Raw genomic sequence first — 24,997 nt, forward strand, 5'->3', positions numbered from 1 at the left:
GTGTGTGTGTGTGCATTGTGCTCCTGGCGGTGTCAGGTAGTCCCCAGTACTATGGGTAGTTGGCACGCTGTGCGTCAGTGATCAGACTGATCAAAGACAACAAGAGAGGAACAGGCAGAGCTGCCACCAGCTATCAGCCTGCCTGTCTGTGATGGCTGTGGACAGGGCTCACAGATCTGCTCTGCTCGCTTGTGATATGCTGCAAGGAAATCACACTGTGGCCAAGGTGATACCACAGTTTGTTGATGAGAACAGGAAACTTCACCTGACACGTGATAGGGCCATTTGTCTCAACTACATTGTTGTTTAGACCACTGGGCAGTAGCCTGAATATCCAGAGTTCTTGCGAGAGCACAGTTTTAATTTGCTCAGCGAGTTACTCTGGCATCGAGTAATGCCGCTCATTAACTATACCCTTGCATCCTTATAAAGTTCCCTTGGCCTTTGGAATTAAAATAGCCCCACATCATCACATACACACAATACAACACCATACCTAAAGCTAGGCTTCGGGAACTTTCCATAAGAAAATCTCTCAATGCAAATCAAACCAGCTATTAACCTAAGGGAAATAATACCATGCCATTCTCTATGTATGGTGAAGAATACGTGATGATATGGGGTTAGTGTAATTCTAAAGGCCAAGGGAACTTTATCGGGATGCATAGTATCCTGGATCCATGAAATAACTGGCCTTTAAAAATAAAAATGTGCCTGCCTCCATGGGAATTTAACATAGGGGTTTGTTTACTTATGCCCCTTGTATTTTAAGGAAGAACATTTATTTATTTACCATACATTAATTATTCACACAGAAAATTGGTGTCCTTAAAAGGTTTGATTTTCCTAATTTTTTGAATTAAGGCATTAAAATCAATTTCCAAAAGATGTTTCTATTCCTCTTTTTAATCAACTTTAGCATGGGAGTGTAAACTTTCCCAAGCCACTGTATCTGTTAATCACGTTAACAGTAAAACAGGCCTATAGTTTCCATTTTGAACAAACACTTATTCCTGAATGTTTAATTAATTCTGTAGCTTAAGTTCCACTTGAATATATGTTAATAACTATAGTTAACAAACCGACAAGTGTTTAATTAGTGTAGTTTCAGAATTTAAGGTTCCCAGTGACAGCATTCACATTCTGGAGACAAATTATTATTTTAGATTTTATTCATACTAATGTCTGCTCAACCATCACTATCAAAAGGACAAAGTGCTCATTTTCTCTGCAGAGGTCTTTGACTACATATTTAGAATGGTTTCTTTAATAATGTATCAAGGCTTCTTCCAGGAAGCGATACTATCTGGCCACAGGCTCGATCGATGGCCATCAAAAGACAGTGTTTGGACCTAAACGCAATCCTATCCTTAAGGTGGCACCGGCAAGGCTATTTTGTGCCAAACACTGTGGCTGACTGGCTAATCTGTTTAAAGATTTTGGGGTACAAAATTAGACTGTCTCCTAAAACATGCACAGCTCACACTCACAGTTTTTGGAATTTTTTGGGAAAGTTTTCCTTGAGTCATTGGTTTTGATGAAATACCTCATTAAGTCCCTGCAGATACGTTAAGGTTATTTGCTGCTGCAAAAGAGTAACAATCCTACGTATTGCACCATTAAAGGAGAATTCCGGTCAATGTCAACATGTAGCTCAGTTGTTTTAAATTTGGGGTGCTTTCAATAGAGAGAAAAACAAAAACAATCAGTGCTGCCTACATCGAGTTATCCTCCTGCTAGCGTTAGGACCCAACAGGCTTAAACAGGGTAAGTTTTAAACATGTTTTAGCCTTTTAACATGTTCAAAATGTCATTAAAAGTGCCTACCCATGTGAAGTGGTTCCTTCTGAGTAAACACAGTGAGTCTGACTGCGGTAGAGTGAAAGAAATGCATGAAAGTTGTGCTAATTCAGCTGTGTTTAGTTCCGGTGTTGAGACGGCAGATAGAGAGCTTAAGGACCGTCTACAAACTACAACACAGAAAAGAGATGAAACACAAATTTGTAGGCTATCAATTTAATGATTAAATGAGGTAGTGTCTCCAATCTTACCTCACTTATTACTTGCCTATTGCCTATTTTTGAAAATATGTTTGTATCTCTTTTCAGTGTTGTAGTTTGTAGATGGTCCCAAAGCACTCCTTGAAGTATTAACTCCGAAACTAAACACAGCTGAATAAGCATTTTGTTCACATCTACAGCAGTCAGATTCACTGTGTTCACTCAGAAGGAATCACTGCACATGGGTAGGCACTTGTAATGACATTTTAAACATGTTTAGAGATGTTTAAAACTTGCCCTGTTTAAGCCTGTTGGGTTCTATCGCTAGCATGAGGATAACTCGTAGACAGCACCGATTGTTTTCATTTTTCTTACTACTGACAGCACTCCAAATTTACTAACCACAGAGCTATGTGTTGGAATCAACTGGAATTTTCCTTTAAGGTTCCTTTGAGTTTCGTATGTTGTAACTCTGTCAGCCAAAGAAGTTTTCAAATGTTTTCAAATCATTTTCAGAAATGTAATAGTTTGGATGCAATACTAAAGAACGTCTATTGTCATCTGTGTTGCGTGTGTGTGTGTTGTGACACCGCAGAGACACCTGTTCCAGTCTGTAATTCAGCAGTGATGGGGACGGCAGAGGGCTTTGACACGCTCCGTCGACATGACAGCTCAGACAGCATGGATGTTAATCTCTTCTAACTGCTCCCAGCCTAATTAAATCTTCCAGGGCAGCACACATGTGCAGACACATGCACACAAACACACATGCACACAGTGTGTTCTAAATTGGTCCTAGTTGTGCGTAAGTTCTTACGATCTAGAGAATTGGCCCCACAGCAGTTTGTTTGATTCTAATTGTGTGTGTTTGCGTGCGTGCATGTGTGAGTGAGAGAGAGAGAGAGAGGGAGAGAGAGAAAAAGAATCAAGTTTGTTGGTTGGTTTGTTGGTCAAGCATGCTCACAACCACAAACAGTTTTCCGTAGTTAATTCATTATAATTTGACAAATTATTCTTACTAAGAACAGACTATGTTGTAACCACATTTAAAGTTGTATTTTTGAGTGCATTTAATCTGGGCTTTATAAAAAAAAAGAGTGAATCAAAATCAAAGAGGCAAAACTTAACATACATGAAAGGGTTTGGGTGATGTTGAAGCTCCTGTCAACCAAAGCCACAAAAATGGATCTTTTTGGCTTTGCATCAATTGCATTGATAAGAGGTGGTCTTAGCAGATGGAAACGCAAGTACAATTTCATGCAAAAACGAATATCAAAATTGCACTGGTCCTCTTGAAACTGTTTAATCACAACTTCAGCCACGTCACTCAAACAAGGATTCTGCAGTTGGGTTCACTTTAATCCCTGAAAATAAGAAGAGACGCAAGTGCAAAGAATTATGGCCTTACAGTACACATACATAGTAATGGACTGTGAAACATTGATTTTCATAATATGTCCCCAAAAGTCACTGAAGTACTGACAAAGTAGACATTCAGAAATGTGTATGCAAGTGTTTATATGGTTACATAGTGCTTAGAAGCAGACAAAGCAGAGGATGTTTTACCAATCAACAGTTCTAGTAACTCTTGTATAGAAAGCTGAGAAGAAGCTCCTGCTCCTTCAGAGACACTGAATGAACCTGTTACTACACTTGATAACAGATGATACTCTAAAGGAAAAACAGTCTTGTATCTTGAAAGTGGTTCACACATCTTCTCATGCACGCCTGGTGCTCGTTAGTAAATTGTCCAGGGTTTTCCTACCTTGCTTTTAAGCTTTTCAAAGTTCCTCTTGTCTTGTAGGTTAAATACTGGCTTTGTGATCTGATGTTGAGTCACAGGACGAACAGATTTTCTTTTAATCTGTTTGGCTTCAATAAAATTAGAAAAGCACAGAGGGAGACTGAGACTTCTACATTCCGCATGCCTTCCCCCGACCTACCAGCCCACCTGTCTGTGTCCTCCACATCTGTCCGCTGAGTAGAACCCAGTTTATTTTCTTTACCTCTCAGTGACTTCCTGTCACTGTCGTGTAATTATCTTCTGTCGCGTTATGTCTGTCCCTGCTGTATGTCTCTACAAGCTGCGGCACCTTTTTCCTCTGCTTTATTGTCTCCCGCCCTTGTATTGTGTATCATTCTGCCTGCAATTCAGCCTTCTTTTTCTTTGGCGGGCCGGTGTCTCTGTCATCTGTCCAGCCTCAGCTCCCTCTGAGTTAAACAGTTCGAACAAATAGATTACAACCAGTTGGTAGAGTGAAGCTAAGGAGGAAGACAATTTGAATTTGTTGTGGATAAAGAATGGAGGAGGCTGTGCAGTCAAAGAAAACCAGTGGAGTCAGAGTGAGGCTGTATTTGCCTGAGGGGAAAAGGCTGAAAAGTAGCTCTCGCAACAGATGTGCGGGGCAGTAAAGTGTAATTGAAATGCCAACAGCAATGGTCTTATCTCCCTGCTACAGGAGCCTGCTGCCAGTCTCAACATCAGTTAGATGTCATTTTACCTAAGTCTGAATCAGCTTGCCACAATCCGCAATCCCCATTCCTCTGATGCTAGGCAGGAGGAAAAGGGAGAAATGGATGAGGGGGAGGGAAAGGAGAAAGAAAAGGAGGTAGAGGCGTGTGGGGAGTCTGTAATAGGATTTCAGTAGCACCCAGTTAACTTCCACCACCTGGACTTAGTTGGTAATTTGATATGCCCCATCAATAGGATTCATTTACCTCACCGCAGTATTACCATTGCCATTCATTTGACTTTTAAAAAAAAGTGTATTTATTCATTTCTCTCTCCACATTTCCCCACTCCTCCTGATCCTAATCATGCATGCCAGAGGTGGGAGGGAGGAAGGTCTGTTCCACAATATTTGAGCTCAAGAATAAAGTCCTTGGTCCAGAGGAGGTGGAAAGCCAGACACCATGGCTGTCCTCTGCGCTGCAGGCAAAGCTTAATGTTTTGGGCCAGGCAGCATCCCTCTGGGGAGAACTGTAATGTCCTCCCAGATTAGAGGCTGGCACTCCTAGGAGCTGCCGCTTTTTATCGAGAACTTTGTAACTGCAACATGGGATCATCTGCAGGACATTAAAGCCACCTTATCTCCTTAGTGTAATGTTAATGCGTGGTGATTTTCTGTTTTGTCAGTGTAATCCATGCTAGTAGTCTCTGAACTTCTTCCACAGTTTGTTTTGAAACCGCTCATACAACACACAGGAATGAAATTGTCATGAATAAAGAGTCAGTTTACGGCTTTCTAATCATGTGTACGCTGCATAAGCTTCTCTGTGATTTGTCAGTGTCAATCTCAGGTTATGCTGTTTTATTGCTTCAAATGTTTTTTTCTTCACATTTTGCTGGATTCTAACTAATATGACCAAATATTAAAGGTGCCCTGTTTTCAGAGTAACATTCAATGCTACTCACCTTTTAGGCATTCTGTGTAACCTTAAGGCCTTATTTCATGCTTTTTCTTCCTCATTAAGTATTAGCCAGGCAGAATTGTTTTAATCTATGTACATTTTAAAACAAATGTTTGCTAGCTCACCGCCTTCTTTTTCCACTGGCTTTGTTGACGCATTTCTTCATTTCTTTACATATTACAAACAAAAATGTTCATACAAATGTTGATCCAAAGTACTACTAGTGTAAAAAAAAACTCCACTGGGTTTTCATTTTTGGTGGTTTTAATGGGTTGGCTTCTATGTTTTTCACTGTCTTTCAGAGAGTCATTTTCAATGTGGTCAACTTCTCCAAGACCAAGAGCCTGTACAGAGATGGCATGTCTCCTGTTGTCAAGTCTACCAGCAGGCCAAAATGGTAAGTGTGCAATAACAACATTAGCACTAATTCTAGGGGAATGCTTTGCACTTTTTTAATGCAGTTAAAAAATTTTAATAAACCAGACTATTTAAAGTCTTTCTACAACTTTTTTCTCCGCCCAAAATCACACACACACACACACACACACACCCACCCACCACACTCACACCACACCACCACAACACACACACACACACCCTAAAGACTGATACTTTAGATTTCCAGAGTGGATGCGTCTGAGCGCATTAGCATGTGATCCATTGGTTGGCAGTATGACGGCTGTCTGATGTAATAACGCTTGACTGATGGATGCAGTATTTTGTGTGTGTGTGTGTGTGTGTGTGTGTGTGTGTGTGTGTGTGTGTGAGAATAAATAGGTGTGGCAGGAGGGAACAAGGCTGGTGCAGTGAGGTTGGGTGCAGCGTCTGCCAAGCAGGCTGGTAAATCCAGTGGGGCGAGGAAAGGGAACAGGGTAGCATGATGAAGTGTTGCCGTCCAAGAGGAGCCCTGACATCTGTCATCAGTTGATGGAGGGCATCCATAGAAAAGCCAGGCATCTGCCACCCTAAGCCGTCTGCTAGCCTAGCACCCACACCATACCGACCATACCGTAGCATGCCGGTCACAGGCTAATGGGAATAGACAATGGGCACGACACCATAGACAGGAAAGATGAACTGCTGTCTGCGATGCAGCACAGTACAACATGATGCAGCTCAGCTCGTCTGCCTCACTCTCTCCATTTTGACTCCATGTGGTGTAGTTGAAACTTTGCAATCAGAATTTCTCTTGTGCTTGTGGAGAAATGGCATTTTCATGATGCCAGCCGCTACTATTGTTTCATCCTGCCAACCATATATTTACAGTAAAGCTGTCAAGCGCTTGCTTTAAAATTGGTATAATTACACTCTGTAAATTTACTGTGTAGAAAGTCTTGTATTGCCAGACCTATCTCCACAGCACTGTGGAGTAAGCTCTGACTACACCACAGATACAATCTAAGATAGGAGAAAATAATGCTCTTGGTTGGTTGCATAAGCTCTGGAACCAGAAATGGATACTTTGCAAAATAGTTTTGGTAAGGAACTTGTTTTGGAACATTTGCACCCCACAAAAGAAGAAGATATATTGAATAAGGTTAACTGTTCACACAACACAGTAACAAGAGGTATTTAAATTAACTGGATACATGGTTAAACCTTATTTGCTCTTTACAGTGTATCCAGCCAATTGGGCCCAAACTTACCAGTTAGATAGTAAATGCCAATGTAAACATAATTACAAGCATTTAGCCAAAGAACCAAATTTATTTCATTCTACGATCCAAATTTTCTTCAAAAGTTGCTATTTTTTTTGTTGCTATTTTGTCTGTGGCTTGCTAGCTCGAAGTTTGTTGTTGTTTCCTTTATCAAATGGATTTTAAGATCAGCAACACACAGAGAGTGGAAGGTGAGGGACAAAGCCTGGCATCACACGCCAGATGTCAGGCTTTGTCCTGGAAATGTACTTCCGGTGATCTAGACTAGTGTAGTCTAGTGTAGTAGACTATGCTATAAAACAGTTATATTCCTGTTTCTTGTGTCAGGTAAAATTGTCCCACTTTTTGAATTGTCTTGACTCCTCATTTGACATAATCTTGAATGTCTGAGGTGTTAATCTGGGCAGCAGCCTTGTTGGGTCATTTAGGTCCCAAAGCTTTTCTTAATACGCTAATGATGCAACCTGGCCATGCTTATGTTGCAATAAGCTCTCATAAAAAGGTATTTAAGTGACAGGCACAGCAGGAGGTAATGTTGCTGAGGCCCAACTCCAATTACCTCCCCAGGCTAATACTGTTTTAACCGCTACTCTCAGCATTCTGCCATCTAAAAGGCATCATGTGTCATGCACTTTTAGAGCCATTTTCAACTGTCTGGGTCTTCAACGACCGCAGCTGACATTGTTTGTGTCCCCACAAAGTGGTCAAGATGCTTTTAACACAACCTCCTCTATTTGACTTTCCATGTGCACAACACAGCATAGACAGCTCTTAAAGTAGCAATCTTCTTTTTGACAGTTACAGATATGGAATAAATAAAAAGGCAGAGCGTGGAGAGCTTCGCCTGTCTGATCCAAACTCACACAGGACAGGATAAAGAAGCTACTGAGAGAGGGAGAGATAGAAAACAGGAGAGTTGCAGAGAAACAGACAGAGAGAGTGGAGGAAGAAAAAACACAAAGTACAAGAAAGAGAGATTACTGAGACGGGTAGACAGGGAGGAGAGAATGAGAGGGGGTGAGCGGGAAACGATTGCTCCCCCACCACCCACCACCCCACCTCTGTATTTATCAAAAGAATCGTCAGTATTAGCCCAGGAGTTGAAGCCTTTATCTTCCCATGCAGGTGCCTTATGTCCTGGGGCCCCAGCACCGTTTGGTGCTGGAGGCTGCAGGGCTTGGCTGGCCTCGGCTTAGCTGGGTGTCTCAGTGAGAGACAACTGGCAGATTACAGTCCTGCAGGACGTTCACTGCTACAGGTGGAAGGATCTATCCTCTATTCCTTCCTCCATCCCTTTTTCTTTCCATCCCTCACTCCATTACTTTTAGCCAGGAGACATCAGAGCTGACAGAGGCACAGCTTTACCGTATCAACTGGCATTTAAACACAGCTACAGGTTGCATTTTTGATAAATAATAAATGATGGATAAACTAATTAAAAAGGACTACATGGCTTTTGAAATGTGTACCAGATTAACAATGGATTTTCTTCTGCAAGCACACAGACTCCTGAAAGATTGATCAAACACCAGCAAAATGAATGTTATCCTGTGCCATGCACTGGACAGAATGTGGAGCTACATATTGTATTGTTTTTTTTACTGTGTGTATTGTGAACATCATAAAAGAAAAGCATAATAACAATTTAAAGTTTCCGGACTTCAAATTAACAGCCTCATCTAGCTAAATCTGTGTAGTGAAGCTGCTGAATAAAAGCAAACCTGTTTCATCTTGCAAACGTTAGTTGCAAGAGTCATTACTCATTGGGAATTACAAAAAATGTGAAACGTTTGAAATTAAATTGGCTCTCAAGATTGGTTTTTGCATTATAAATTTTAAAGTGAAAACAATTCCAAGGATTTGAGAAAATAACTGAGACTGTTTATGAGACAGAGAAAAAAAACTAAAACATATTTTCTTGTACTAGTCTGTTGAAGACAACAGCCCCCTTGGTGACAAGAGGTGCCAACCACTCTCCCTGCGGCCTGCTGGTTGTTAGACTGCTAGAGCAAAGAATTGCCCAGTATCCCTATTTTCCGAGATAAGCTAATTAGAAAGTCAGAGAGCGTGGTGTAATGCAGCTGTTGGAGGCCGGAATGCCAGGGGTGGAGTGGAGAGGAGAGGGGATAGTTAGAGCCAGGATGGCTGCATGGGACTGACTGCATCAACCAGCAGATGCTTCATAGGAGTTGGAGGAGAAGGCACAGAATGACACCAGAAGATGTTGTTCAATACCATTAGGGTGACAAATAACAAATATTTTTCTTATCAATTAATATGCGTTTAATTATCTAAATGAGTCTGTTGTCGGGTCTATGGATAACAGTGAACAAAATATCCATCTTAAGTTTCCAGAGCCCAACATAACATCTTTAAATGTCTTGCTTTGTCCGACCAACAGTCCAAAACCCAAAGATGTTCAGATTGCAGAGTTACATTTAATAGAGAAAAGCAGCAAAATGTTCACATTAATAAATCTGAAATCAGAGATAATTTGGTGATTTTGCTTAAAATATTACTGAAATAATTATTAAAATATTTTCCCATTAAGTTGCTCAACAGAAACCTTCCTATCTTTGCAACAGAAAGACCATAATGCAATTAAGTGACTTTCCAGGAACTTCATTATTGACATTTTTGCTTTATGTTTGTATTGGGTAAGCCCTCATCTAATTAAAAGACGACTCAACGACAATTTACATGTATTTTTAACAGTTTTGTTACTTTATCCTCACAAGCTAAAACACACATCTCTACATCATTTCTAGCCAATTAAATCTGAGACGAATGATATATTGGAAATGTTCTGATGTGTGGTGTCTCTTTTAATTAACTTTTCACTTCTTTGTCAGTCAGTAGGTGTGTGGATAAAAATAGCTACACCTCTAACTGAGTTAACAGATGAACACTCAGAGTTGGAGGAAATGGGTTGCCAAACATTGCTTCTAAAGTTAGAACCAGCCAACCTTTATCAAGGGTAAATGCTTATTCCTCCTTTATTTTATGGGAGGCAACAAAAAACAGAGTGCTTTCCGAGCAGTTGTGCTCAGCTACAAGTCAGTCAGACAGTCAGTCAGACAGACAGACAGACAGACAGTCATTCAGTCAATCAGTCAGTCAGGGCAATTTTGCTTTTCTACCAAAATCCTTCCTGTAAGAGTGTGATGCAATGTCATAGTGAAATTCTATTTGGAGATGTCTGCCTCTCCATCTTGGTGCGTGTTAGCAGTAATTGTTCTGTCAATCAGCACAGCCCTGGCCTGCCTGCATCCCCTGCCACTTAGGCCCTGGCAGAGGGCGAGGGGTGAGGAGAGGTGAGACAGGGTGAGGGAAAGATAAAGGATACCTCCGCTACTCTGATGTCTCTCCTTGCTCACCTTTGTCCGTCTTTACAGTGTTTTCTCATGAAAACTCTCTTTCTGCCTGTTTGTCCTCCCATCTTTACTTTCTCCACAGTGTGCCCTGTTACCCTGGTATTTCTTCCATCTGTCAATGCAATAAGTGTTATGCTGTAATGTTTGGATATCCCATATGTTGTCAGCCCTTCAGCTTCAGTCAAATGTGTTGCTGAACTCAACTCACAGACAAAAATTGCTCCTAAATTTTGATTCTGCAATGTCCTATTATGAAGAAAATTTGTAAAAACATATCACAAAGTCTCAGGCTCTCATACACACCTTTGTGTAGTGATATTTATATTGAAAAGAGGTTCTGATTCTGATTACATTTAAACAAACACAATGACAGAAAGAGACCAAAACAATGCTGGAGGACAAGGGATGCATAAGACGTACGCATACAGTAGTTCCTGGTAGTATGACGAAAATTGCACTTGTCAGTACCCCACACACCTCCCGTTCCCTAACCTCTGTACTGTTGAGCCGTGCCGCCTGGGTCCAAACGCAGTAAGTGTGTGACAGTAGTGAGAGAGATGGTCTCTCTCTTGAGGACAGAGTGTCAGGCGGCAAATTGAAGATGGACGGACTGCAAAGGTTGTGCGAGAACTACAGTGGACCTCTCTGACTCCTCCTTACATTTAGTGAGTCAGCACTGTCCTCTTCCATCCCCCTCTCCTCCTGCTGCTGAGCCACTTGCCCAATTAACCGTGTGGCGTGCCTTTTAATAATAGACCTTTTAATTGTCGACAAATGAAGAGTGATGTAAAATAGCTAATAGCTTGTGCTAATTAATTGGGGAATTGAATGCTTGTTAATTAAGGGCAAACAGGACAAGGACCGGCTCGGGTAATTTGAGCAATAAAACCGAGACTAACGATTAATTTCCAAACAGACTCGCTTCATAAAAACATCAAGCGACCCCCTGTTTGCTGTTTGAGAACACTTGCAGCCCCCATCCTGGCTTTTACTAGTACCACCATATGCCCTGACCCGAATCACACATACAGGCACACATGCATACTGCCACACAGGAAGAAGTATACACAGAGGAAATAGAAAGTACGAGTATCCTGGCATCCTCCCCTCAGATATGATGCAGCACGACAAATCACAACTACTATATAGTGTCTTCAGAATGTAATAACACAAATTATTTGCTACAACAAGAGTCTCAGTGGTATGATACAACGCTTGAGTTTCTTTTTTAGTATTAAAACACGATGTATTGAAATGCATAAATTCCCTGTGTAGTTGTTGACTTATATTGCAAGCAATTCACATTAATATTTATTACCAGAGTGTATCACCTATTTCCCTCTTTGCTCATCTCCCTGTGGTCGTTCGTACTTGTTTGACTTGAGGTTAAAGAAAAAAAATGGATTGGCAGCCGTGGCTTTGCACATTCTCTGTCTTCCTCAAGAGACCAGCGTTGCTTTACTGTCTTTTGACATCGATGTTTCTCAGTCTCACAGCTTTACTGCTATGTTTTACTGTAACATAATTTTCATTGCACCTATACTGTGCCTGCGGCCTGTATCTCTGTGCAGTTGCGTGTGTTTTAATTTAAAACCGAGACAACGTTTCCTTGCTCTCCAGCCCATTTTGGAGTAGAAACCACAGCGATCACTCGACAGACAGTCTGTGGGTTTCATATACAATTCTTAGATTGAAAAAATGTTATATATGATGTTCCCTCTCCGTCAACGTTGTCTGTGCAATAAGGGAGATGGACTAAATCTTTTTAATAAAAACCAAGCACACGAGAAAGTGAAAGAGACACACAAACACCTGATCATCTGTCACCAGTTCGACCGCCATGAAGAAATGGAATGATGTATGAATCTGACTGAATAGTTGGAAGAGGATAAAGAGAATACGTGATGTACTGTAGCTGTGAAAGGGATTTGGTAACTCTGGCCAAAATGTGGAGAGGTGTTCATGTTCCAGGGAAATTTCTTCCCTTTCGACCTCATTCCAGTTGTCTTTAAAGACTTGAAAGAGTAATGTGATCACAAAGATCTATTCTCTTAATTAAGATTGGCACTTCCCTTCATGTCCACTTTTCAATTTCATATTGGGGTCTTTATTTTTGTCTAGGTAAACCAAACTGGAGAGGAAGAGAGAATAAGAAGCGCCATTCACAACAATCAACGGCATGTGCAGCTTCCTTGTTCACAAAAACTAATTTGCATGCTGCCAAAGGAAGAGAAAGGGATTATGTGGGAGAAATAATGGGACAAATTGTAACAAATAGATTAATAATCTTCTAGATGAGGATATGGATGAGCGTGTGTGTGTGTGCGCTGTAAATGTGCACAATAGCATGTTTTTGCGCAGAATTCCTTGCAGAGATAGGGAAGGAAAAAAAGGAGAAAGAGCGAGGTGTATTGCGACAGAGGGGCAACTTGCTCATGGCTTTCCATTCAACCCACAAATGACTTACCTGGACAGTTTTATGTTGGCCTGGAGGAGAATTAAAAAGGCACTTAATTTCCTCTTTTACAGACTGGGTACGCATGTCAGTGCAGCCCTCCCTGAAAGCGCTCTAATCTAAATGCTTTTGTCAGGGGAGATTTGGTAGATTGCAGCAGGCAGAAGGACAAATTGGTTGTGTCATCTTATAATGAACTAGGTGAGGCGTTACAGTTTTTCTGCAGCCAGCAGTCCCCTGATTACTGTACTGTAAGTCAGCGGCTGCTTTTTCTGTTGTAGGCGGAAGACTTCACCTTCACCCCTCTTTGTTCAGGAAACCTGATCTTGTGGACATTGCAAAATTTGTTGTCGGTGTTAGCCCAGTGTGACACAAGACAAATTTTTCAATGGCTGTCCCCTCAAGTATTTTTTATACACATAGGCTCCTTGCCCCATGCTGGATTTATATTGCATATATGGAAGCCGAGCCTGCAGGATCTGCAGAATACTATGAGGAGGGTTTGGGTGTTGATGCTTGGCTATAGCCTGTTTGAAGCTTATTGGGTGTGCTCAGCACAATGTTGAGTTGACCCCCTGACTCCAACCAAAGGATTATGGGTATCTCAGCGATTCCAAAAAGCCATGCTGTCAGGTGTTAACGGGACATATTAGGACACTCTCTGGGACTGGTTAATATCTGCATTCTGCCCACATGAGATTGTGTGTGTGTGTGTGTGTGTGTGTGTGTGTGTGTGTGTGTGTGTGTGTGTGTGTCTGTGTCTGTGTCTGTGTCATTGTACATTGCACAATGTACATTGTGACATTGAATTCGGAGGGTCAGCTAAGTCAACAGTTGTGTGGTGCAGTTTCCAACTCTAAAGATGCTTCAGTATGTACAGCTGCTGGGCCCACAAACTGATCTATCTGAAAGTAGATCGATAGTAGTAAAGAATTCCTCTTTTGCTCATTGCCTCAGTGATACAAAAACACTCTTTGTAGATACACATCAGCATGAGTGTGCAAACACATGGATGGAGTTACACTCATGCACAACCTCCATTAGCATTCAACAGTTCTTTGTCTTTGCTAGCTGTCATTTGAGCTCCCTCCGTTACTTTTGTCCACACGTCTCGTTCTTACTGTGTGTGTCCAGACTCTTTCATGGTTGTGTTTCTTGCATGATTGTTTTGAAATGGGTCTCCTCTCTGTGCTGCTTGAATGCGTCTGGGTGTCAGAGATGTGAGCGGTGAAATGGAGTGTGAAGTTCGGGGGATCGGACTGTCTCAAAACTCACGCCTGTGATTTAATTACTGCAGCAGAGTTGAAGTTACAAGAGAAAAAGATGTTGTAAAAGAAGATAAGAAAAAGGTTGAAGTATGACAAGTTGATAGAATAATGATTTATTTAATCTCCCTCTGTTACCGTCCTAGGCTAGATCAATAGACATCAATATACATCCTACCATAACTTCAGAGACACACAGTTATGCATTTGCGGTTATTGCGCCAATGCTTGCACAAAACATATTGTTTAATTATTGTTTTTACAATATTTCTATATAGCTTCAACTGCCATCTAATCATTTTGGGTATGCGTTTGTGATCAGAGAAATCACCTCTGTGGGAAAAGAAAATATTTCAGGTAATACGCAAGCGTTTTTCAAAATTAGTAGCCATCAATCATCACACATGTTATAAACATCTAATCTTTCAGCATAAAACCAGCTACAGACTTTGTCTTGTTAGAATGGCTTGCTGTGGAGATGTTTTAAGTTGTTTACCAATGATTGGAGAAAAAAATAAAATAAAAGTTACATCACTGTCCACCACACAAAACAGGATAAAAGCTTAAGCTGAAAGCACAAATAACAGTGCACTGGCTAAGCTATTGTTTTCATATGGAGAGAGCGATGCCACCCAACCAGGTGGTGTGTGTGTGTGTGTGTGTGTGTGTGTGTGTCTTTGTGTGTGTGTGTGTGTGTGTGCGCTTGCTTGCTTGCCCTGGGTGTGTGCATGACATGTGCACATGGCTTCCTCTTCGAATGTGTGCATCTGTTTGTACTTGCTTGTGTTTGTGTTTGTCAGCATGTTTGTTGACGACACTGTAGGACATCAGGGTGGGATTGCTCTGAATGTGAGGAAACAGCTCATCTGAATATAGATGGGTCCCATCTGGAGGCAGCTGGCTTTGGCCCTTCATAATTTTGTAAGCAGCTAAGCATCTGGGGTCCGCTAATGAAACTAAAGGCGCAGGAAAAAGGCCCTGGGCTGCCTGTAGCTGTCGGGAGTGGAAGGAGGGAAAGAAACGAGAAATAGTGGAAGAATGGATGGAGGGAGACACGGGCCAGGAGGAAAGAGTGTGCTGAGAATATCAGAGGTCTTTAAGAGACCTAGATGGCTCCTTTGAGAGAACAGGCAAGAAAGCCAAGTAGGCCATTAGAAAACTGAGCCATAAAATGAAGACAGTGGTGTCTTTATTGTGGCCCATTAACTTGGATGGTCATGCGAAGCTAGCTGCACTATGTGCCACTGTAATGAGCAATACAACGATGCCTTGGCATAGAATGATGCACTGTTAAAAACACTCTGGTTAAGTATAATTGTTAACTACTACCATCAGATTTTTGAGAGCAGTTTCAGACCCTAATGCTGCATTTCCACTGCATGGCACTCTACTCATCTCAAACTCTTTTTTGGTTTTCCATGAGCAAAAGATGTGGATAGTACCTGGTACTTTTTTGTTACCACCTTGGTTCCAAGTGAGCTGAGCCAATACTATAAGGTAGAGTTTAAACAGTGCAGACCACTGATTGGTCAGAGAGAATTGTCACACAAACTGCCGTTTTTAAATAGCCAAGCAACATCAATAGCAAAACAAATACCCTCGACCCAGATTTTAAAAAATGGCCGTCCGCAAACACTACGCCCTATAATTGACGAAGTGCAAATGTACCTTGGTTTGGTTGCGATTAAAAGAATCCAGCGGATGTTGCGTTAAACATGATGTCACAGCAGTTTCACACGGCTTTACTATGGCGATCCGCTGAGAATCTGGCTTACACTGAGACCTCAGTGGTAAATAAAGTAGAAAAAAGGACCTGTTTCCAAAAGTTAGTCAAGCCAGTAGAAATGAGGCATAATACTGTAGCTCACCTAAATGTTGTGCCTGGCCGACAAGTGAATCCCAGCAGGATATTTTCTTGCCTATCACTTTTCATCTTTTCTTGTCATCTGCATGACACTATAGAAAGTGAAGAAAAGCTTCTTAAATCTGCTTGTTTTTTTGAATTGAATGAATGGAAAAGTTTAATGTGCTGAGAACATATTGTTACTTGGCACTAGGTATTCCTGTATGCCTTGAACCAAAGTCTTTGTTTTTCACCACTGCTCCCACCATTTACTTCACATCCTCTTGCCTTCCGTCAAATAATGTATATGACCCTGAGCAACTGTACTGTCCACAGTGGCTACTGCTTGTGTGGTGGTTAGGGAATGGAAAGCCATAGGCCCTTTTTCCTAAACTGTATTATTATAGCTGCTTTATACTTCCCTCAGCCTGATTTCCCAGTGGAAATGAAATGAAAAAGCAATTGGTTCTCCTTTTTATTACTGTCATCTTTGTTTTCTGTCCCAGAGAGTAAAATTGGCTGATCTCAGAGAGTTGCACTTTTACCCCCCATCTGAAGTCACAGGGAAGAAACACAATAACAGGGAAAATAACAATCAGCATCATGAAAAAATGACCTGTCAAAATGAGAGTCTGAAACTGGAGGGCCGCCAGCATGCCGACACCCACCAGTTGTTTATGACGGGATGAGTCAGTCAGAGTCTGACGGTGGCCTTCGCTATCTGCCAACTCCCACAGTCCAGGAAAATGTTTTAGAGGAGGTTAGGATCACAGACAGTGGGGGAAAGAGGGATGTGGAGGGAGGAGGTAAGGTGGAAGGGAGGGGGAGAAGGGTGGAAGGTGAGAAAGACGAATGGAGGAGAGTGGATGGCTGCAAAAAAGTGGGGGTTAAAGGAGGAGGCAGAAGGAGGACTCCCCTGAGGTTCCTACTAACCCCATGGAGACATGCTGACGGCAGATCAGACTCCTCATGCACAGCGCCTCAAATCATTTATTCATCGGCTTCATTAAGAGAGAATTACAAGGCTGCTTAAGGACCCCCAGGTCACTCAGTGTTCTCAGTCATCACTATTCTTAATGAAAGCCTCCAGTGTATCTTAACTGTCAGCTGTTTATGGGTGGTAATATTGTGGATTTTGAGGAATAATTAGTAGTCATTTAAAGGACAACTTTGCAGTGTTTACACCATTTTATTATAACATATTCTACTTCCAAGTTGTTGTCATTTTACAGTATATGTCAGAACATCAGCAGATAGATACAGTAGGACCGCTAATCGAATGTAATGACACCGACTGATTTATGCTAATTTTGCATCATTCATGTAGTAAATGCTTGTGATTTTGAAGCAGCAGACAGTAACCTTCATTATCAGCCAGTGTCAGTCTCGACAGTATCTCCTGCCTATCTCATCTAACTTCAGCCAGCAGACAGTACAACACAACAGTGATTGTCCTCTGGACCTTCAGACGTGTAATTATAACCAAGGAAGATAATTAAGGAGGCGGAGAGGAAGACAGATCTTGTCATTTAGCGAACAATGTCATCCAATCTGGTCCTGCGTATTATACTTCCTGAATTATCAGCTGACATGTTGTAGCAATCAGCCAGAGAGCTCCTTGCTCGGTTTAAAAGCCATGGATGTCAACACACAAACCCCTAATCTAGTTAAGAGTCACAAGTTGATGACATCTGAATATGCATGGAGCAAAAAGTAGGATTCATGTTGCTGTTATCTCTCATAAATCTCACCTCTCTGGTCGTTAGTATTTCAAAGAGCAGTGTGATTGAAAATTTCTCATTTATTTGCAATGATAATATATTATCTAGAAAATAACTAGAAATACCTTTTCGGATGTGTGTTTTGTTCTTTATGAGATTCTCAATGTCAAGTCAATTTATTATGGGGTTGAAATAAATACCAGTGATCTGTTTTGTGGAGGTTTTATGCTGACAAGTGGCATGAACACATCTAAAGTGTTGCATGGCCAATGTAGGCAGATGCAATGGGTCAAACAAAAGTGTATATGTTCGGTACTTATAGGCACCGCTTTAAACTCAATGCTAACGCTAGCATGGGAACATGCTCTTAATAAAAATGCTCAAATCTTATGTTTAGCATGTGTGTTTACCATGTTTTTCCAGCTTAGTTCAGCCTGTCAGCATGCTAACAGTTACTAATTAGCACTAAACACAATTAGCAGCGATTTGGTCTTAAACCTAAGTGTTGGACAAACTACATGATGGTACTAGATGAAACGTTATGGGATCACCAATCAATTCATATTAGGCAGAACAGAAGATATTTCACTCAAGACCACAAATGTCAACGGCATGGCGGCGCTAAATGCAACGTCAGGCGATCCCCAACAGGAATAGGATTCATCATCGTGGAATCATAAATGTCAATACAAATGTCTTGCAAATCCATCCAATAGTTGAGATATTTCAGTCCAAATGGTGGACTGAAAGACTTGTCCTCAAGACTTGGCTGGATCCTGGAGGACCGGTGTCATTCTACCGGGTGACTCTTTTTCTGTGTACCAATCTGACGTCAACATTCTGCTGTATGATGAATCGTGCATAAGATGAAAGAGCTGATGGGATAACATTTCACTGGAATTGTACCTTGTAAGATTTCATGTGACGAATACAACTGATAAATTGAATTTTTGGCACAACTCAATAACTTCCACTTTCAGTTGGTGTTTGGTTGAATGCTTACCTTTTCTGAAGTGGGAACTAAAACTAAACTAGATATGACTTGAAGGAAGAAGCAGTAATCTCTGGGCATGTGTGTGCTAGAAGCACACAAGTAGGTGCGTAGTAGAGAAAGAGATACAGAGATTGAGAGTCTATAGAGTCAAGACATAGGGAACCGGTAATGCATTCTCTTCAGCCGATTGTAAAAATGAATGAATATATAAATAGAAAAATACCTTTTGAAGCATTCTGTGTGCTGGTAAGGATTTGAATTTGTTATGATTTTTTGATGAGGGACTGGGAGTAAAATATTGAAAGACACATACACGTGAGCCCTCACACTCAGTGGCTACTCTTTAGGGAATTAGAGCTACTGTAAAGGCCCCTGTCTTTGTCTCTCCTTAAGGACATGTCGCTGGGTCTCCCTGCCAGGCAGCCAATCACAAGTATTATTAGATCTTGATAGAAGCATGCTTCATGCTTATTGGCTTGCTGGTGAGATTAACTCCTTAAGTATAGAAATTTGGTAGTGAATGACAAGGGATTTTTCAATACACTTACTATGGAGGTAATTCTATCCAAGCTAAAAGTAATCATAATGTGGTTGTACATGTCCAAACAGCTATACAGTACGTGTGCATGTCAGCATACGTTCACATTTCGCTGTGCATGTGTGTGTGTTTGTGTGTTTTTGTTTGAGTGGGTCTTCACTCAGTCTGGCACCTATCCAGTTCCCCTGGCCAGACCAGCAGCTGGCAGACAGAGATTGTCCACTCATCTAGCCACTTTATCGCCAGGCCCACAGAGTTCAAGGGGGCTGTCAAAGACCAAGCTGAGGAGCCTCCTCACTCCTTACACCAGCACACTTTTACACCACTGGTGTAGAGTGGCAAAACTCGGCCTGTTAGCCCTTAAAAAGAGAGTGTTTTGTGAGTGAAGTACAAGACATAGTTTGACAAAGGTTTAAATAAAGAACAAGAGCGAATGTGTTTGGCAGTAAGGCACACAGCTCTATATTTTCCAATGCGTTTTGGATTCCTTGGCTGGGCAAGGTGCCCCCTTCTCGTCAAAAAATACAGAATTTTGCTGCTGACAGACACAAACAAAGCAAATTCTCACTTTCTTGCCAAGAGCAGCCTTCAATCCTCACTAAATTATTAACCAAGAGAAAATACTGGCTGTCACCTTGTTTTAGTGGTTGGTGTTGTAAGATGCTCCGGCGGTCTGGTTTTAAATTTATAAGATTTGGATTGTTTTTGTTTTTAAAACTATGATATTGACATGTAGTTACAGTGTGAGTTAATGCCCTGCTTTAAAACTCTGTGACAATACAGATAGCTGTTGATGGGCCCAGTATAGCACAGAGAATCTACTTGTGACCTTAAAGTGCCCATATATTATATTATATGTGCCCATGTTATTTTGTGTCCCTGGTGCTTCCACAAGCACATAAACTTAGAAAGAAAAAAGCATCCATGCTGTTTTGAGTGAGATACAAGTTTCTGAATGTCCTCTGCCTTCAGTCTCCGTTCAAAATCTGCACAGCTTTCTACGTAACTAGCCTAGACGAGGAGGCTAACCATAGCATGCTTGTTCGCAAAACACTGCTACAACACACACTAGTTCACTATAATCTACAAAAGAACTACTTCCTTATCCCTGTTCTGCAGATATTCCACAAGTGCGCCCTTGTTTAGAACACGTCTCCCAGCTAATCCTGTCTGGTACTGACCAAAGTTGGAAAAACAGTAGCTAGCTGATGTTATCATTACCTAGCTACTGCGCATGTGCGAGTCCCAACAAAGATAGTAAAGAAGTGAGATGTCTCACATTGTAGCTGAAACAGAGACCTAAACACACAGGGTGAAAACAGGATCTGCAACAAAAATATGGTGTTTTTTGAAAATGAAACCATGTAGACATATTCTGGTACAACCTCAAAATACAATTATGAACCTGAAAATGAGCATAATATGGGTGCTTAAAGGTTTCGTAATGGGGTCTCGATAACTTGCTCTGAGCTTAAAGCATGCCCAAACACCCCAAAAAAATTCACTTTGGTCCAAGTAGTGTCCATCCCTGATCTTCTTTTGCTTTCTTTCTCGCACCCTCACTAACACACTCCCTCCTCCCTTTGTCCTACTTAGCCAGTTAAGGCAAAATCACTTATCTTCACCTTGCTTCCTCTGTCTCCTGCTAATACACATTAGCAGCCAGCAGCCATATGTAATAGGGCTGTGCGTGCCCCTGCTGGTGTAATGGCTTCTCTGACACTTCTCCCATTATATTTGGTCAGGCAGCGCTGCACAGGAACCCTCTGCGCCATCTAAAATATTGTTGTATAACTACCATAAACAAGCCGGCCAGTGTCAGCAGCTTTGGGAATAGCTGTTAGACTATTTTTGGTTTTCTTTTGTTTTGTTGTACTTTTCCTTTTTCCTCAGTTCTCTCCTCTCCTCTCTCAGACTTTCCTGCCTTGGGCTAAAAACCTTTTTAAAGCCATAATAAAGGATGCATAGCTACATTATGAATCTCATCAGATTACAATGTGACTAAGTGGACATGTCTGCTATATCTAATTGGGCCTGTTTGTAATCTTCCATATATCTACATGGCCATATACAGTAACCAGAATGCAACGGCTGCTTCTTCCTCTGTGTGTGGTGGCGAAACCCAGGCCAAGTCCCAGATAACGTGATCATCGGCGGCATCCTTAACTGTTACGCTGACAAATGAGAGCTCTGATCCTGCCTGATAAGCGACATATTCATTTGTTTAATTAAAGCAGCTTGTCTCATCGTGGCAAGGGGTCATTTTAGAAAATGTTAGAATTAAAGCAGGTAATTAAGTAACGCTCCAGATAAGAAACCCCACAGAGGTTGCTGCTTCTGCCAGTAGGGAAGGCAAACTTAATCTATCCCCTATACAATCCCACAAGGTCGTTCACTTTATTAAAGTCTGATGCCACGGCCCACCAGCCCAACATGATGAAATATTTTATGTACTTGTTGGAAAGGAGGGAAAGAGGGAGGAAGAAGGGAGGGAAAAAAGGGGGGCTGGAGCCACCAACAGAACAGGGTAAAGTCTATAATAATACTACTACACAAAATAAGGCAATTAAAGCCTGCTTGTTATCTTGTCTATGAGAACAGGAGAAGAACGTGTACAGCAACGAGCACCTTGACAAAGATATTTGTTTGGCCAATGGAGTGTGGCGTTAATTATCACAAGCTGATTAAAGGCACCAAGTGGGAATGGATGTCGTTTGTCTTGCCAGCCTTAGACTCAGCAGCCAGCCAGGGTCATTATTTTAGGGACCTTTCTGGGCTATTTTTAGAACTGGGGCTGGTTTCCCAAATGTTTCTCAGCCCACAGGTTTGCTCTTTTCCCAGGACTACAGTGGAATACCATAAGATAAGCGGTCCAATGTCCAATTGCAGTTAAGAGTAAAGAAATGTGAGCATTAAAGGATGGTTTTGATTTTTCTACCTGGGTCCCTTCCATGCTATTAATGACCATAGACTGGAAAAATAATGGACGTAACCTCAGTGTCATCACCCATTGGTTTGTGGACTTACATTTTGAAGCCAGGAATTTGCATTTTGTTCATCACCATCTACTATTTTGGAGCCAGAAGTGACCATATTTGGATAAATGGTTTCAATGGCGCTGCGCTAAGATAAACGCTGAAGAGGGAATGTTGCCTAGTTTCAGTTATTCTGACGCGAGAAAAAAAGCAAAATACTATTTTATATACTAAGTGAATAATAAACTCTATTTTGATGTCCACGAATCTCTGCAACAACTAATTGTCCAGCATGGTTATTATTCCATTATTTGGTCACTTATTAGTGCTGCATCTTAACAAAATTTAATGGTAGTATTTTATATACTTTTGGCTAGTTTCTTAATATAGCCAAGATGAAAACAATAGCCAAAAGTGTAATTTAAATAGTTTGAGAAAAGACCAGGAAATAGTCCTCCATTTCTGCTTTGTATTTGTCTACTAGTCTGCTACGCGTCTCTCTCTTCTTCTTTCTTTCTGTCCCCCACCCACTTTGACACACACACACACACACACACACACACACACACACACACACTAACACACACACGCACACACACACACACACACCTAAACCTTAACCTAAATCCCACCCAACCCCAACCCTCCGCACAAGCCCTCTCAAGGCCAGGAAAACATATATGCCCATTTTCCTATTTGATTGGGTGTCAGCGTTGGGAGAAAGGGGGACAAGTGTGATGCATAAAATGACCCTGCAACTCAATCACACGCACGACAGCTTTATGGTGAGGAGGTGTTTCAATCACGCAACAGCCCTGGAAGGCATCAATCAATACACGCATGCAGACACACACAAACAAACACACACACACACACACACGTTTATACTACAAACCCACCAGTACATGTTAACACATTCACATCATGATGGCAGGAAAAAGGGCAGTAGAGCAGGTGTAGTATAAGTTCAAACTTTGCCGCAAGCACAAAATACTAAACTGGAACTTAGATTTTGGTTTTAGTTTTTTCTTGATTAATTATTGGAGGGGTCCTGAGGCTTCAAATATTCCTGAAACTACAAAAAAAATGGAAAATTGCATTTGCCACGGGCACACACATTATTGTAAATAACAAAACAAAAAACAAGGATAAAAATAAAACATTTGGCAGATTTCATAAATCGCCTTTCTACCCTCACACTTGCAATAGTCTAAACCCAAAATGTGAACAATGCAATGTGTAATTTTAAAAATTAAGGTAACAATTATTAAATACTGTAACTAGTAGTAGCAGCTCCCGACTATTAGTCAAATGAAAAAACTGTAACAATGCTTTCAAATTAAAAGACAAAAAAGAAAAAACTTGAGGTAAGTGCTGTAAAAGTGGAGAAATCATTGAAAATAAAATAAAAAGTTTTTAGCAAATCCCGACTTACTCGTGGCTTACTACTCGGCTGATAGTACATTCTGTAGCATGATTGCATTAAAAAGTCACTTACCGGTGTAAAGAGATGCTGGCTATTGCATCCTCACTGGAAAAGGATTTTGTCCTCCAAATTTAAACAAGACTAAGAATCTAAAGCTATGCTAGCGGAGACAGAGCTAATATCATGCTGACATGCTCACAGTAACTACATCAACATCCATGCTCAGCATAGACAATGTTTACCATGTTCACCATCTAAATACATGGAGGGGCGTGATTGGGAGGAACAGCCTCCCTGATCTAAACCAGAGTAGTTGTTTGCTGTTGGACTTCTGCTAGTCATGGATTGTCTATAACAAACGCCGTGTTCAAACATAGGGATGCTCATAAGTTCAATTCTATTTTATTTATAGTATCAATTCATAACAAGAGTTATATCAAGACACTTTCCAGATAGAGTAGTAGTAGAAAAACTTCCTTTTAGGCAGAAACTTTGGACAGACCCAGGTTCTTGGTAGGCGGCGTCTGACGGGCCGGTTGGGGTTAGAATGAAAAGTGGAAATAACAAAAATAGAAAAAAAAAATTGTAGTTTGTAGCAGTTCTTTGTAGTAGTTCATGGCATAGAAGGGCACTGTAGGCATTACAAGGCACAGCAGGACGTGGCAGGACACAGCAGAGCGTAGCAAGATGAACATGGCATCGCAGGACGTTTAGCGGGACCATGGTGACAGCTGGTACCATGATTTTAAGTGTACATGGTACCAGAGCACCCTAGGCCGAAAGTTATTGATCGATTTTATAATCGTTTCATCTGATTTGAGGCCGTATGTTTTGGATACTCGGGTGAAGAGAGGGGCGGAGCTGTCAACTGATCACCATCTTGTGGTAAGGTGGGTCAGAGGGTGGGGACTTTGGACAGACCTGGTAAGCCCAAATGGGTAGTGTGGGTAAATTGAGAATATCTGGAGGATTCCCCTGTTCGACAGACTTTCAACTCACACCTCCGGCGGAGCTTTTCACGCATCCCTTTGGAGGCTGGGGGAATTGAACCTGAGTGGACAATGTTCAAAGTTTCCATTGCTAAAAATACGGTGGAGAGCTGTGGTCTTAGGGTCTTAGGTGCCTCAAGGGGCAGTAACCCACGAACACCCTGATGGACACCGTGGTTAGGGAAGTCGTTCGAAGCCGACTGAAGAAGGAGTCTTTCCGGTATATGCTATCCTGAGGGATCCAGAGGCAGTAGCAAGATACCAAACGGCTGCAGCCTCTGCCGTGACAGAGGCAAAGCTACAGGTGTGGGAGAAGTTCAGGGAAGACATGGAGAAGGACTTCCGGTC

At 41.5% G+C, this 24,997-nt stretch overlaps 1 protein-coding gene across 1 annotated transcript in view; it reads left to right on the forward strand.

The window, feature by feature from the left end:
• agbl4 (AGBL carboxypeptidase 4) overlaps positions 1-24,997 on the forward strand; it is a 281,610-nt gene that overhangs the window by 109,896 nt on the left and 146,717 nt on the right. The window contains exon 4 of the mRNA XM_032526873.1: positions 5,714-5,808. Coding sequence (XP_032382764.1) covers positions 5,714-5,808 — 95 coding nt within the window. The remainder of the gene's footprint in view (positions 1-5,713; positions 5,809-24,997) is intronic.

Source organism: Etheostoma spectabile, chromosome 9, assembly GCF_008692095.1.
Source record: "Etheostoma spectabile isolate EspeVRDwgs_2016 chromosome 9, UIUC_Espe_1.0, whole genome shotgun sequence".
Classification (NCBI taxonomy): domain Eukaryota; kingdom Metazoa; phylum Chordata; class Actinopteri; order Perciformes; family Percidae; genus Etheostoma; species Etheostoma spectabile.